The sequence below is a fragment of the Zonotrichia albicollis genome, chromosome Z, assembly GCF_047830755.1.
Source record: "Zonotrichia albicollis isolate bZonAlb1 chromosome Z, bZonAlb1.hap1, whole genome shotgun sequence".
In the NCBI taxonomy this organism is placed as follows: domain Eukaryota; kingdom Metazoa; phylum Chordata; class Aves; order Passeriformes; family Passerellidae; genus Zonotrichia; species Zonotrichia albicollis.
The window spans coordinates 55,050,961-55,066,795 of record NC_133860.1 but is presented as its reverse complement, the minus strand read 5'-3'; the positions used below and the strand labels follow the sequence as shown (position 1 = coordinate 55,066,795).

General features: G+C 41.4%; 2 protein-coding genes across 8 annotated transcripts in view; one reads left to right on the top strand and one right to left on the bottom strand.

Moving 5' to 3' along the window:
* The window catches only part of UBQLN1 (ubiquilin 1), a 25,575-nt gene extending 23,560 nt beyond the window's left edge, over nt 1-2,015 (top strand). For 2 of the 4 annotated variants that reach the window (XM_014269040.3, XM_005489796.4), the window contains one exon: nt 719-2,015. In XM_014269040.3, coding sequence (XP_014124515.2) covers nt 719-871 — 153 coding nt within the window. In that variant the 3' untranslated portion in view covers nt 872-2,015. Of the gene's footprint in view, nt 1-715 lie in introns of all 4 variants that reach the window. The other 2 variants (XM_014269039.3, XM_005489795.4) reach the window with 1 other exon arrangement.
* IDNK (IDNK gluconokinase) lies at nt 1,106-15,835 on the bottom strand. 4 transcript variants are annotated; one of them, XM_005489793.4, is made up of 5 exons: nt 15,716-15,835; nt 15,259-15,289; nt 14,806-14,892; nt 12,225-12,268; nt 1,106-10,264 (listed from the first exon to the last, which is right to left on the bottom strand). In XM_005489793.4, exons 1-5 carry the CDS (start codon nt 15,721-15,723, stop codon nt 9,904-9,906), a joined length of 531 nt encoding a protein of 176 aa, XP_005489850.2. In that variant the 5' UTR covers nt 15,724-15,835; the 3' UTR covers nt 1,106-9,903. The 4 variants fall into 4 exon arrangements, with proteins under 4 accessions (XP_005489850.2, XP_005489849.1, XP_074389191.1 ...); XM_005489792.4 differs by lacking the exon at nt 15,716-15,835 and adding an exon at nt 15,414-15,570; XM_074533090.1 differs by lacking the exon at nt 15,259-15,289 and having other exon boundaries at nt 15,716-15,833.

Genomic DNA, 15,835 nt, shown 5'->3' with positions numbered 1-15,835 from the left:
ACAGGTAGTTGAGGGGATAGCCCACTGGATGCTTCTGGTCAACAAAGGTCAGTAGAAGAGGCTTAAAAGTGCTATTTCAGCTGTGCAAGTAAATACTGAAAAAATACATCCTCTGTCCTGATGAAAAACATGCCTCTGAAAGTCATATCATTAAGACAGTGCAGGATTTTGCCATGAGTTTGTGTAATCAGGATCTTCCTATAAAGCACAGCTAAGAGTTTGCCTTAGACTCAAGCTTTCTAACAATCAGGATTTTGGTAATTTTAGTCAACAGATACTTGAGAGTGTTACAAAAGTGGTGATCTTTACGTTGAAGAAAAATAAAGCCTGTGATGTTCAAGATTGCTGACAACACAATCTTTGCTGTTCCACATTGCTAGGTTGAACTCTGTTTTGTTTTATAAAACCAGCTATATGCATATCTTTAAGAAACGGTCCATGGACATACATGCACCCAATTTAATGTGACTCCGCTATTAGTCAGTTTTTCCTGGAGTTCAGGAATGGTATGTAAGTGTAGATAATTTGATGTTGCTGACTTATTAAAAAATTTCTTTAGTTGCTAATTGAATTTATCTGAATATATTTTTTGGAATTTGAAAAAGGTGTAGTCAAAAATTAGAAAAGACAGAGTGGTGCTGAACCCACTTGTGTTTAAATTGTGTATTTTGCTAAATATGTATTATGCTTTTATAGCTTGAAATTTTGTTCTTAGCAGTTACAAAATCCAGAAGTTCGATTTCAGCAACAACTGGAACAGCTGAGCGCAATGGGCTTTCTGAACCGTGAAGCAAATTTACAAGCACTAATAGCAACAGGAGGAGACATCAATGCAGCTATTGAAAGGCTGCTTGGCTCTCAGCCTTCATAGCAGTGTTTCTTCTAACTTGAAAAATGTAATTTATTTTTGATAACAGCTCTTTAATCTTTCAGATTGCTTTATTTCATTCTGACTCTTGGGATTGTCTTGTTATAACTAAAACCAATCTGATGCATTTGAAGGTGGAGTGCAGTAGTTTTCTTCAGACATTGGGAATCAATGCATTTTCACTTTTGAGTGCATCAGTTCTTTTGTTCAGCATTATTTGTGATTTTTTGGAAACAGTATCAGCTTTCACAGTTGGATGAACAAGTTTTGTCTGACTTACAAATGGCTAATTTATTTACTACTTAAACAGTATCCTTCAATAGTAATTTATGTAGATTACACATTAAAAAGGAAACAAAATAATTGAAGCTGTGGGTACCAATACTGCTTATTGTGATTTTAGCATGTTTTATTCTCTTGACTAGCAAAATGCTGGAAGATTTGTACCACTTGAGTAATCTACCATCTTTTACTTTAATTTGTCTAAGGTATAAACACCATATATACAACAGAGATGGCTCATTTCTAGAGATGTACACAATATAATAGAGTGAAATTGTAAGCAATGAAAAAACACAAAAACCCCCAAAGCAACAAGAAAAAACCCACAAAAAAACCCAAAAAAATCAAAAAACAAGCAAGCAAAAAAAAAAAACTAAAAAAACCCCCACAAAAAACTCCAAAAAAACCGACAAAAAAAACCATTGTGGGACTTGAATTTGGTGTAGAACTGCCCAAGATCTTTGGTAACTATCTCAGAAAAAATGCTTAAGCAACTTCAGTTAAAATATGCTAGAATTACTGTTCTGGTTGTCTCTTTACATTTAACTGTACAGAAACTTGCATTATAACATTGTTTCAATAGTCACAGATTTAACTGTAAATTACTTTTGTCATTGTCCAAATTAAAGAGCCACAGCCTTGTGCTCTGGACTTGCTTCTATGGCTATTTGGCTTGTTCCACTGAGATTTTTACATGTATTCTGATTTTTAATTGGAGAAATTACTTCTATTCATGGTCATGTGATACTCTAATTACTTCTAACCACCAAGTAAAAAAATACTGTATAGCTTTTGAGTTTCTATTGGTAGTTACTTCTCTTGTGCACAGGTAATAAATGAATTAAAAAAATCTTTAAGCATCTTGTTTCAGTGTGTTTGCAGTTGTTCATTACCTAAAAATCAAGATGACAGTCCATCTTAAAAGCATTTGAGTCAGCTCAAGTTCTGGCAGTACTTACCATTTCTGTGCTAAAACTCCTGCGGTGTAAGGTGGACAGAGGAGAATAAGAGATGGATGATGTTGAAGACTTTTAGCTTAGATGAAGTAGGGATTGCAGAACAAAAGTTGAAATGAATCTGGTTTTTATTGCTCTTTTGTGTCAGTGTAATGGATTTATGCATCTTCAGGTTCTTTTGATGTTCTCAAACCTGATCTTCTGCAGAGTGCAGTTCTTCATTTTCCCAATCCCTGTTCTCACCTTCTGTGACTTGGGCAGTGAGGCTGGAGCATTTGCTGGTGAAGACTGAGGCAAAAAAATCAAGTACCTCAGCTTATGTCCTACATAACCAGGTCTTCCAAATCCCTCCTGAAAGGAGCCATGTTCCCTAATCTTTTACTGCTAATGTACCTAAAGAAGATTTTTGTTACTCTTGATGTTCTTGACCAGATTTACTTCTGTCAATGCTTTAGCCTTCCTAACCATCTTCCTGCTTTTATGTTCTGGAACTTGGACAGTGTGGCTGGAGTATTTGCCACTGAAGAGAACAGGCTGGGCATCAGACAGTGGATGTTGAGGCTCTGTACTGTGTATCATTTGTTCCTCTTTTTTCCTCTCTCTGTTTCATAATACTAATAATAACAACAACAGCAATAATTTCATCTCCCTGGCTGTTTGGACAGTTTCTCTGTATTACTCCTAAGCTACCTTTCCCTCTTCCCATGTTCTGTAAGCTACCTGTTTCTGTTTTAAATTTGTCCTGGGGCTCCTTGTTCATCCATACATGTCTCCTGACTCTTCTCCAGTTTCCTCTTTGTTGGGATGCCTTAGTCTTGAGCCTTGAGGAAACAATCCTTGAATGTCATCCAGCCCTCTATGCTCAGGGCCCTGTCCCATGGTATTCTACCAGAGAGATCCTCCAAGAGGCCAAATTCCCCTCTCCTGAAGTCCAGCGCAGTTATCTTGCTTTCCACTCTCCTTGTTGCCCCAAGGATCTCAGTCTCCACTGTTTCATGGTCACTGCAGCCTGCCTTTGGGCTCCACATTCCCCATCAGCTCCTTGTTGCTGAGATTATTCTTCCTAGCGCCTTTCCTCTTTGGCTCCTTTATCAGTTGGAGAGGGCAAATGTCATCAGTGAACCTCCTGGAATACATGTGCTCTACTGTCCTTAGCCTCCAACAGGCTGTCACAACCAGAAGTGTGTGTGAGGTTTCTTGTAAATTCTTGTCTGTCTCAACAAGGTCTACATGTCTATACAGTAGCCTTAATTCCAGAAATTAACCTCCTATTTAGCTGTAAAAAGTTGGCTAACAAGCTCTCCAACTTCTACAACAAACTTTCAGACTAGCTCCCAAATCTCACAGTTAACTTCATGTGTTGAGTAAGTGGTAGAATATGATTGCTGGGGTAAAACAGGAGAGAAAAAGGTGGAAAAGAGAAAGAAAAATGTCAGTCTTTAGATCCTGCATTGGTCCTGCTGCTATGGATAGTCTGGATCTGGGGTCGACAGGGAGAATGCGGGAGACCAGTCCCCTTCCTTTTATGGTTTACCTGGTATATGCCTCTCATGTAAAATAGATTTTTTGGTGCCATTCATGCTGTATTGTTCGCAAGTGTGTAGTCAATTATTTAGAGCCCTCCAGGAAGTGAGGGAATTAATGGGCTGTGGTGTCCTGGAACCCCTTTTAGTGAGGTGTCTGGAACTTGACCCTTGACACAAGTGCACTAAGCATGAGTCTTGAGGCAGACTTACAAGCTTAACAACTTGGCAAGGAAAAGGAAGTTGGCTCAGAACAGGACTGACTGCCCCACCTCTGCAGGACCCTCTCAAGCCAATCAACACTTCCCTATTGCAGTGGTTGGAATCGCCTATGAGGACCAGGGCTTGTGAATGTGAGGCTTTTCTTCTCTGCTTGTGGAGGGCTTCATTGGTCTTTCTGGTAAGGTGATCTGTAGCAGGCCTCTGCCTGTGCTTGCCGTCCCTTTAATCCTCACCAAAAGCTCTAAGTTAGCTCCTTGTCCATTCCAGGTGGAGCTCCATGCACTCCAGGTGGTCACTGACAGAGAGGTTGACACCTCTTCCTCATCTCCCCTTCCTGTCCTTCCTGAAGAGACTGTATCCTTCCATTCCAACACTCCAGTCATAGGAGTTGTCACCATGTTTCATGATGCCAGTAAGAGCATAGATGTGCAGGCATGCATATGTCTCTACTTTATTCCCTATGCTGGATGTGTTAGGATAGAGGCATCTAAGTTGGGTCCCCCAGAAAATTATCTTCTCTCTGGAGTGGCTAGAATCCATTTGTGCTGCCCCTCCAGGTGTTCTCCTGCTGACCTGCAATCCCTCTCCAGACTCTGGGTGTCTCTTGCTGGCTCTGGCACCTAACTGATAGAAATAACTGACTTAACTGACTAGTAACTCACCTAAATAACTCAGCTAACTGACTTGTGGGATGGCAAGTCATCCCACACCTTTTCCTATTAAATACGATGATACCTCCCTCTTCCCAAGCATAAATTGTTTAAAGGTGTATCAATGACTGTTAACCCTTTACCAAAGACCCTTTTTTCCTTTTGAGAGAGGTGATGCTTCTGATCCCATCTGATACCAGCGAGAATGGTGCTATTGTAGCTATCCCACTGTCCAACAACCCTAAATTTGGGCAGTGACTTGAGCCTCAGAGCCCATGTTAATAGACTCCATCTGTTTGTTTCTTTGAATCACTACTTGCACATGGAATAATGGAGGAAAAAATAACCTGTGCCCCTGACTCCCTCACCAGTTGTCCCAAGGCTTTGAAGTCTCTTGATGGCCTTTGGACTGACTACATGTTGTGACTTCATCACCACTCTCATGGAGGATCAGCAGTGGGTAGTAGTCTGAGTACTGAACCGGGCTGGGAAATTTCCTGGTGACCTCCTTTAACCTTGACCCCAGGGGTGCAGTAAACTTCCTTGAGGGGAATATTCTTACAAGCATATTGGACAGGAATCATCTACCACTACCATTATTTTCTTTCTCATGGAACTGAGAGAAAGTTCATGCTGATCATGTCCAACAGCTGTAGGCCTGTCCAGCCTCTCCCTGGAGAGGGACCTTCATCCTCATCATCTGTTGCATGACCTTCCTTACCTGTAACTATTGTACAGAGAGGAACCTAAAGAGAGGGTGAGATGGGCAAGGATGCATCTTGGCCTGTTGTCCCAAGCAAGTTCTTGCCTCTGTTCATATTTCATTCTGATCTTCAGGCAGAGGGAGGTTACAGGACCATTGGATAAGGATGGATGGAGAGAAAGTAGTTTCTGTAGAATAGCCTCTACTTTTTTACAGTTATTTTCACAGTGATTATTAGGATCTCCAAAGAAATGAATTCAACTTAAGTGTGCCTTACTGGGACCTTGAATTAAAAAAAAAAGTTCAGACTCCCTCATCATTCAGTACGCAGATCTATTTGAGAATACAGTCCATGACATCCAAAAAGCCTGTCAGATGGAAGGGCAAGGGTGATGTGAGGAAGAGAACAGTTTTTACCAAGACACTAAGAATCTAACTAGCACAAATACTTTCTCAAGACATCATTCAGCTCACCCTTTTTAAGCATTTCAGTTGCCTGTTACAAACTAAGAGACAATACATTTGAAGTAAAATCTCATTGCAATTCAACAGGAGATGTAAGTTTGACCTAAATTCTATACCGAGCCTTTAGCTAAGCTTACTTCTTGAAGTAGAATCAATATTTATCAGTAACTACTGTCAACTAAACTGGCTTTCTAGTGGTAAAAACAGCTGGTTTTTAATAGAAGTTTTAGTTTTGTCTGAAAATATAGCAAGCAGAACACGCTTTATAGACAGGAGAGACTTCTTATTTCATCTTTAATGATGAAAGAAAACCCACACTTGGTGGTTTAAGATTGTGTTACAGTGTTTCTCTGTTCACCCCTCCCCACTTCTCCCTCTCGCCCCTTTATCCATCTCTCTTGAAAATTCTCTCTTCAGCGTTGCCATCTACCTCTTCTTTCAGATGAGCACTTAGATAACTTGTACTTGAAAACTGCAAGTACATGTGAAATCTTGCATTTTGGACCAGAAGGGCATGCGTGCCTGAAGGCTGTCTCTTCACTTTCTTGCTTTCTTCTTTTCCTCTGCTGTGGATCAAGTGACCTGACAGGATGGTCTGCAAAACTACCTTGCCTGATCATCAAACTCCTGCTAGAAAATGTAACTGATGCCAAAACAAAGAAATCTGAAAGTTATGATGATCTGAACTGACAGATATCATTTAAAAGACTCAGAATGCATACATTCAGTATTGGGAGTATGACTGCTAAATGGCTGGTTTTGTAAACGATGTGGTCTGCCTAATTTTCTTCTTGGTTCAGTGACTGGATATACTGGGTTGACCCTGGCTGGATGCTAGGCACCCACAAAAGCTACTGTATCCCTCCCCTCTGCAGCTGAACAGGGGCAAGAAAATATTAAAAATGGTTAATGGATTGAGATAAGAAGTGGGAGACATTGCTCATCAAATACTATCATGGGAAAAACTGTCTGGAATGAGATACATTAGTTGAATGTATTAGTAACAAAATCAGAGCAGGATAATGGGGAGTAAAGCCAGGCCTTAAAACACCTTCCCCTACTCCTCCCCTCCTTTCTAGCTCTACCTCCTATCCCCATCAGTGCAGGGAGACAGGGAATAGGGGTTATGGTCAGTTCATCACAAGTTTTTTCTGCCAAGGGAGATTTATTCCCCTTGGCAGAAAAAGAAAAAACTTGCTTAGGGAGAGTTATTTCCCTGCTCCAGCAGGGGTTCCTTCCCATGGGAGACAGTTCTCCAAGAACTTCTCCAACATCTCAGTCTATCTCATGGGCAACAGTTCTCTACAAACTGCTGCCATGTGAGTCACTGTTCATGGGGCGCAGTCCTTCATGGACAGGTTGCTCTAGTGTGGGTCTCCTGCAGCGTCACATCCTACAGGAAACCTGCTCCAGCGTGGGCTCCTCTCTCCACAGGTGTGTAGGTCCCTGCTAGGACCCTGCTTCAGCACAGGTTTCTCACAGGGTGACAGCCTCCTCTCAGACATACACCTACTCCAGCCTGGGGCTCCTCCACCAGCTGCAGGTGGATCTCTCCATCCCCATGGACGTCCATGGGCTGCAGCACACAGCTGCCTTGCCATGGGCTACACCAGGGGCTGCAGGGGAGTCTCATCTCTGGTGCATGGAACACCTCCTCCCTCTCTTTCTGCACTGACCTTGGTGCATGAAACACCTCCTCCCTCTCTTTCTGCACTGACCTTGGTGACTGCAGAGTTGTTCCTCTCATGTGTTCTCATCCTGTTCTTTTCTGGCTGCAGTTTCGTCTGTGGAATCATGTTTTTTCCCCCCTTCTTAAATTCTGTTATCACAGGAGTGTTGTCACTATTTCTGATTAGCCCAGCTTTGGCTAGCAATCCCCATCTGTCTGGGAGCCAGCTGGGATTGGTTCTACAGGGGGTGGAGGAGGTTTCCAGTAGCTTCTCGCAAAAGCCACTCCTGTAGTCACCCCCTTTCCCCAACAGCACAACCTGGCATAATAAAATAAATATTATTGATAAAAACCCCAAAACACTTATCAATTTATAGTTGAGGTGGCAGGCAGCTTTCCCTCTAAGAAAAATTGCACAGTTTGGGATAGATTGCATTTCATTTTTATTTCCTCACTTAGCACTGAAAAATGTTTGTGCTTTATGCTGTAGTAGGTACAGTATTTACACAGCATGTTAATAACTGTGCTTAGGATGTATAGTGCATGTACCTTGCACAGATAATTTGTGCTTAGAGACAGACAGCAATTTCCAACTCCAGGTGTTTCCTCCTCAGTTTTTGCTGCATTTACTAAAGACATTTTGAAATACACACACAGTGTGTATGTGCTAAATATTAATAGCCTGTCCAACTAACCTGAATGAGACATCCCTAGAATAGTGATGTTAGTTTAAAACCTACAACAACAAAACCAAAAAAAATATATATACCCTCACAACAACAACAAAAAATTAAATTAAACCAAAATCAAGGAAATTAAATGTTGTAGAATTGTGTTTGGGTAGGGATTGTTCTGCTACCTTTTTCTATCAATGCACACGTGCACAGCTTGATTAAAATCTGAGAGTAGTTTTAAGTTGTTAGTTTTGCAGGAATTCACATCTTAATCTATTAATTTGTAATGCACAGAATATAACTGAACAGAAATAATGCTTTGTTGTCTTTTCAGAATAGCAGGTAACAGACAACTGATTAGGTTGACAACAACTTTCTTTGCAGTATTTTTTAAGTAAAAGCAAAATGTGAACATAGTAAAAGGGTAAGGGAAGGAAATATTCCCAACATAGAAGCAAATACTAAGAAAAATACCCTGACCTAATTTGAAGAAGCATGAACTGCCTGTAAGTACAACCTTTGTTTAGAAGCCTTCCAAAATCCAAGTTGCTTACATAAAACTCTCTGAAAGAGAATTATTTTTTAACTGTTGAGTACAATTTTTTGTTAGTGGTGAAAGTGGTGAAGCCACTTTGAGAGTATTCTATAAATGTGGACAAGTAGATCTGAAAATCAGTCTGGCCTTCTTAGAACTCACACTTAAAAATGTCCCTTTAAAAAAAAATATTTGAAGGTCTGATCGTATCTGCGTGTGAGAGGATGCAGCTGCTGTAGAGTGTCCTGGTCTGGCTTTATTGTGTGTGAAAGAAGTAAGCATAAATCTGTATTTTATAGTGGGTACATCAGTCAGCTGTTTGTAAAATCGTGTATTGGAAAAGATTAAGATCTCATTAACAGCAGAGCTGCCACAAGAGGGTGCTGTGTCTGTGATTTTCATAGCTACAAAATTTGTACAGATCTGACAACTCCTTGGTCTGAGGGGGTCTCTGAAATTTGAGGGTATTAAGCATACAGACATCCCTGTCTCTTGCACTTTGCCTCTATGTCTTCACCTGGCACCCTGGCTCTTGGAACAAACAGGCTCTGAGGTGAGAGCACCCTGCAGTAGACTAAAACCGGTAACTGCCTGGTGTTCTCCCTTCTGGTCACAAATAAACAGGAAAACACTATGTCTGGGTAAGTTAATGCCTAAAATCCCAACTTAAAACCTGCTGCTTTCAGTAAGATAATGCCCATTTATTGCACTAATTGAAGCACAGTAGTTTGTCTAGTAAACCACAAAGCCTTTACTATTTCCATACATAATGAGAACACTGACTAATGTTTTTCAACTACTTACCCAGGTAAAAACTGCACTAAAGATGCTTTCAGACATGAGGTGTTCTACAAGAGTTCATCTATCATCCCAGGAATAAAGAAAAATAACATGCATGACGTACTAAAAATAAGAGACGGGGTAGTGTCATGTATGGAACTTCATCATGCATGTTCCTGCTTCTTCTAGGAAAATGACATTATTTTTAACACAGCTAAATTATTTAATCTTGTAATAGCAGATGTGCCCATCTCAGTGTCTGACAGAGTAAATATTAAGAAAATAAATCATTCTGTGTGACCCTTGCCAGAATTTTCAAAAGCAACCTCTTACTAAAAGGAGAATTTTAACTTAATGGAGTGAAGGGCTTAAAAAGTTAACAGTTCTTGCATCTTATATATGCAAAAGATGTAAAGACATTTTAAATGTCGTTTACAGAGCCATGATAAAAAAAAAGAGTAGTAAACCTGCTCTTAAAAATAAGTTGGTTTGATTTCATAATCAATTTGATAATTAAAATTCTGTCTCTTTACCCTGCTATCCTTCAGGGAATTTCTATATGTGTCATTCAGAAAATTACTCTGGCAAAGCCTCACCCTGAAGAATGGCAGTCTCAATCTGTAGGAGTATTTCTGGAAGAGGTTTTTCTAGACTGACAGTAATGAAATTTTCTGGTGCACTGGGTGGCTCTAGAGTATCAAACTGAGACTGGAGAAGTTCAAGTGGCATAAAATGACCTCTCCGCTTCTCCAAGCGGGCAGCAATTATGTCCTTAGGTCCATCCAAATGAACAAAGAGGATCTTCAGTGCTGAGTTTTCTCCTGGTTGCTCTGGCTGGTTGCTTTCAATTGCAGATGCTCCACCAATTAACACACTCCTGTACATCTTTTTCAGTGCAGAACAGGCCAGAATTGTATCTTGTCTAGATGTATCTTCTCTATCAAAAATAAAAAAAAAAAACAACCCCAAAAACCTTTACATATCTACATGTGGTATAATAAAAATTACTTGTTAATTCTGCTAAACAAGGTAGACATGCCCTAGCTCCTCAAGAAGGCCAGCTATGGGAGTAGTGGCATTGTGACAGTGGTATTTGAGTAATCTTGACAGGATTTTGAAACCAAATTTCCAGTCCAAGTAAAGATGTGATTTGAAAGTGAGGCCAAGCTAGCCGACCTTCTGATAAAATCTCAGTCTTAGGGACTCTCTCTATAGCCTTTTCTAAGCAACCAGTCTTTTCCTAAATTAAATTCAATTCTAGCACAAGGAAGTGTCAAGCTCATGTCCTTAATTGCTGAGAACAGGAAATAAATATCCATAGAAACACCTATCCCTTATTCATAAAATTACTATACTATTCTCTCTAAGGGTAAATGGCTGATAAGCAACACAGACCACTTAAATACACAATATTTTCAACACCTGCTGTCACTGTCTTAGATTTAACTGTAATTTATGTTTCCTGCAACTCGTTGAAAGCATTGCATCTATATTAACTTCACCCTAAACAAGGGATTGCAGGTCAGTGAGTGCACAGTATTCACTGTATTTATTTTCTGCTGACAAGGTTTCTTCAAGTAAAGCATTTAATTCTGGGTGTGCCTGCTCCACTAAAAAGCAAATCCAGAATTAGTTGTCTCTGTGAAGAGTGAATAAAATTCCTGCCTAAGAAAATATATTTTGTAATAAAATTAAAATCAGGTATACACCTATTTAAAAATCATTCTATGGTCATCAGATTTTGGTTCAAAGGGAAGTAAGAACTTCTAATACCTACCATTATCACCTACGTAAGTCAGTGACAGCCTCAGCTACTAATAAGTACTAATAATTAAATACTGGCATTAGGCTCGTTTAAAATATAGTTGATTTTATAAAGTTTCCAGAGCTGGGCAGTGGCATTGAACTGTCACATAACATGAAGCAATGGATCCAGCAAATCAATCCAGACAAATTTCTCAGTGAGAAATTAGGTATCTCAGCTCCAGTGAGGTATGATCACCTAATGTGCACAAGCAAGTGTAAAGCCTGGCTAAACAGGCTTTACACAACCTCTCAACCTTTTCCGTGTTTGGGACACACTTCAGTCCCTTCATCATGGCTGGATGCTCTCCAGTATGTCCATGCCTCTCTCATAATGAGGAACCCATAACTGACAGAGCAGTTCAGGTGTGGCCTCGCCAGTGCAAAAGGAGAGGGAATGAATCACCTCCTTTGACCTGCTGGCAACACTTTGTCTAATATAGCCCAGAATTCAGGATTTGGCTGGCCTGCCTTGCCAGAAGAGCACATTGCTGGTATATGTCCAGCTGGGGCTGTCCGCCACAGCTCCCTCAGGCCCTTTTCTGCTGCTTTCCAGCTGAGTGTCCCTCACTGTTCATACCAGTACTTGCATTTTTAAAAGGTTCCTACCAATCAATTTCTACAGCCTTTCAAGATCCCTCTGCATCAGTTACTCCTCCCTCCCATTTTGGTGTCATCTGCAAATTAGCAGAGCAACACTCAAGCAAACAAACAGTGTCAAAAAAACCTGACACTGTACCTTATTCAAAATAACAGTATTTTATCCTACTGTTGTTATTGGTGTATTTTGAGGCTATGTTCTTTGTAAGTAGCTAATGTCAGGCTTATTAATAAACTGGATCCTTGCAATTATTTTTACACAAATAGTGGAAAACAACCATCATTTGCAACAATTTCCCATTTTAATTCTCAGAGATTAGCTCACCATCAGCAATTACTATGACAGTTTAGATTAGTAAAAATAGAATGACTTTACTATCTGCAGAATTTCTTTACACTACCACTTACATTTCTGCTTTGCAATGCAGTGGGGAAAAACACTTCTGGTACTTCTGTCTTTAGCTAAAACATTTAAACACTAGATATTCTCTTACCTCCTTAGTATATCATGCAGTGCACAAAGCCAAGGAATCCTGTCCTAGAAAGCAAGCAAGTTAGTTAGTTAAAAATTCTTCAGAAATTACTTTGAAACAATTGCTTCTAGCATCTCAAATATTTGACAAGAGGTAAATATTAGCATTAAACTGTACAGCAAGTTCAGTTTTGAATCTCTTTGTTCCTATATAGATTTGTTCCCACTGCCTGAAGGCTAATAAGAAGTGCTAGGCATATTATGAATAGGACACTTTTGGTGCAATAGTAATTTTTATTTTACAAGTATATGATGGAAGTAATACGTATGCAAGTGCAGCATGCACCATGTAAATATCTGAAGGACAATCAACTTACTTGCTTCTGTTACACTATTCAAATGTACAGCTAGAGTTATTTCTTTTCCCTGATATAGTGTCATACACACACCCCATCCCCATTTTGGATCCAAGTTGAAGCTTTCAGAAACAGATCTAAATTAGGTTATCTGCAATAATTATATTTATGTCAGTAGCACTCACAAATAAATGTAACCACAGTCACAATTTCTCAAAACTGTTGCCCATTACTTAAGTAAACATGAGTGATCAGTCAGATGCTTACTTAATCTGAGATTTTAAGCTGCTGCAAACTTCAGTCATGCCTAATGAGCACAAAACAACTGCTCCCATTTAATGTTTCAATGCTGTTAGTGCTGGGTAAGCACAACAAATGGTAACATGGACAAATAAATGTAACAATTTTTTGTTGCTATCATTACACAGTAACTTCCCCTAGGCATTCAAGAATGCCCTCACAATTTTGCACCTCTCATTTTTCAGAAGAGATGCTTTCTTCTTGCTGAGCACCACACACCAGTGCTTTAGTCATTCAAGTGTATAATGCTGCTACAGATGATATCATCAGTTTTATCAGTATCTGAATGAAGGGTATCAACAGCATGCATCCAGACTCTGCTCTGGCTTCAACCACCAGTGAAAGATCTAAGTTTTTAACCAGAATCTAGAAATTTTTTTCAGTTTAAATTGGCTAAGGACATCTCCCAGAAGATTTGAGGGACTAAAAAAAAAAAAAAAAATAGAGTGGAAGCCTTGCCAAAAAAAAAAAAAGGTAGGTGTGCAAAATTTTTCTATTACAGATAGATTCTTGAAATCTTTTTCAAAATATCCTATTACTGCATCTTGCCCCGCTTCTAAGGTCCGTATGCTTTTAGACTGATTTCATATGTTCACCAGGATAGTTTTGTTTATATTCTTTCTTTAAAAGTCTTTATCTACAGTCATAAGTGTGTATTTCTCTAGAAGTAGTGGACATTAACTTTTTAAATTCTTCCTGATTCTGTACAGGAAAAGTGGCTTTAACTGTAAAACCACTGTCCTAACTGATGGCAAATGGAAAAATCCTTTTTCAAGCTGTACCATTATGCTATTAGTATTTCAAGCATTGCCAGCCCATCAAGGGGTGGGATTGTTCTGCTCTGCTTTGCACTGGGGCAGCCTCACCTTGAGTCCTGTGTGCAGTTTTGGGCACCACAATATAAGAAGAATATGAATATATTAGAGAGCATCCAAAGGAGGGCCTTGAGGATGCTGAGGGGTCTTGAGGGGAAGGTATATGAGCAATGGCTGAGGTCACTTGATCTGTTCTGCCTGAAGAGGAGACTGAGGACAGACCTCACTGAAGTTATAACTTCCTTGTGAGAGGAAGAGGAGGGGTGGGCACTGATCTCTCCTCTGTGGTGACCAGTAACAGGACCTGAGGGAATGGCCTGAAGCTGTGTCAGGGGAGGTTTACATTAGATATTAGAATAAGGCCCCACCCCCGAGGGTGGTTGGGCACTGAAACACACTCCCCAGGGAAGTGGTCACAGCACCAGCCTGACAGAGTTCCAAAGCACTTGGTCAGTGCTATCAGACACATGCTGCAATTCAGGCTTGGAAAAGACCTTTAGGATCATCAAGTCCAACCTTTGACTGAATACCACCATGCTAATTAAATCATAGCTCATAACCAAGTGTCTATTCGTTTTTTTTAAACACTTCTAGGGATGGTGACTGCCATTTTTCTGAGCAGCCAATTCCAATGCTTAGCCACTCTTGCAGTGATGATGTTTTTCCTAATACTCAACTTGAACCTCCCCTGGCACAACCTCCCAATTTAACCACGAGTGGTGATAAATTATCAAAAGTGATTTGAGAGAAGGGTAACAAATTTTTGGAGTTGTTTCAAGCAGGGCCACGCAATGGATTCTATGGTTCTTGTGGGTCTCTTCCAACTCAGAATATTCTATGATTCAAATCCAAAACTGCAACTCTGTGTGTGGACTGTAGAGGGGGAAATTTCTCACAAATCCTGAAGCAGCAGCATACATACCACTTTCGAACTGACAAGCATTTAATAATCTACTTTTTAATGCAGAATCTTTTTTGATAAAAGAAGCCTCCCTTACCTTAGCAAATGCTGACCTGTGTTTACACTTAGACTAATCTACGTAGTACACCACAATCTACTTCAACAAGATGTGCATGAAGTTACAGAGATAAATGTGTGGACAACAGTTTTTTCAGAGCTTATTCAAGGTACCTCATCGTTTAGTGGTATCCCTTTTTCCATTTTCTTCTTATTCTCTAGAGGATGATAATCGTCTGCATCGTAGAATTTCCATCCCAACTAAGAAAAAAAATAAATTCATTATATATCGTTCAGCTAGGTCAGGTGAGGCAACAAGGACTTCAGAATTTACAAAGACGACACCGATGAAATTACAGGCTTCTTGCACCACAGTATGAGTCACCGTTTATAGTATGATGATTAGCCAAAAAAAAAAAAAAACAAACAAGAAAAAACACTAAGGCAGCTTGGTAGCAGCAACAGCTGTTGCATCACGGCACTGAGCCGAAGTCCGTGCAGGCACCACTGCCCCAGCCGAACCCGGCTGGGGAGGCCAGCAGCCCGGGGGAAGGCCGGCGGCCCAGCGCGGGGAGGTGCCTGCCCGCCCCAGCACGCCTCCCAGGTGGCGGCTCCACACGCCCCTACCTTCTCAGCCAGCCGCGACCCAACCGTGGTCCTGCGGGGAAGCACAAAGGGCCGATTAACACCCGGACCGGAGCCGCACCGCGGGGCTCCGGCAGCGCCGAGTCCCCGGCTGCGCCGCAGCGCCGCCGCTGCTCCGCCCCCCGCCCGGTACCTACTTCCCTGAGCCGCTGACGCCCATCACCACCACCAGCACCATGGCGGCCGCCGCGCTCTGCCGCTGCTCTCTGCCCTGCTGCGCCGCCGCCCCGGCCCGCCCTCGCTTCTGCCGCGGGAAGCGGGTGCGGCCCGCCCGGGGCGGCCCCAGCACGGCCCCAGCGCCCCGCCTGCCCCGCCTGCCCCCGCCGCCGCCCCGCGCCGCTGTCCGGGACCGTCCGCTCCCCTTCTCCGGGAACCAGAGACACCCGTGTCGTGTCCCCCGCTCTCTTTTCCCCCAATGGCTCCTTGTGCTGGAAGTTACCTGATCATCTTCCGAGCCCTCTTTGTCTGAGGCTTTTCAGTCTGGTAGGGCGTTTCTCTTTCAGCTGTTCCTAGCACGGTACTCACTGTTTGCAGCCTCAGCAACACAGGCGAATTTAAC

Bases quoted from the DNA above. Each gene is read 5' to 3' on its own strand.
- IDNK (XM_005489792.4), bottom strand. From the start codon at position 15,454: ATGGTGCTGGTGGTGGTGATGGGCGTCAGCGGCTCAGGGAA. The intron at 12,269-14,805 runs GTACCTTGAATA...CTTGCTTTCTAG, and splicing joins GGATACCACTAAACGATGAG to GACAGGATTCCTTGGCTTTG. The intron at 10,265-12,224 runs GTAAGAGAATAT...TATTTTTGATAG, and splicing joins CTGCATGATATACTAAGGAG to AGAAGATACATCTAGACAAG.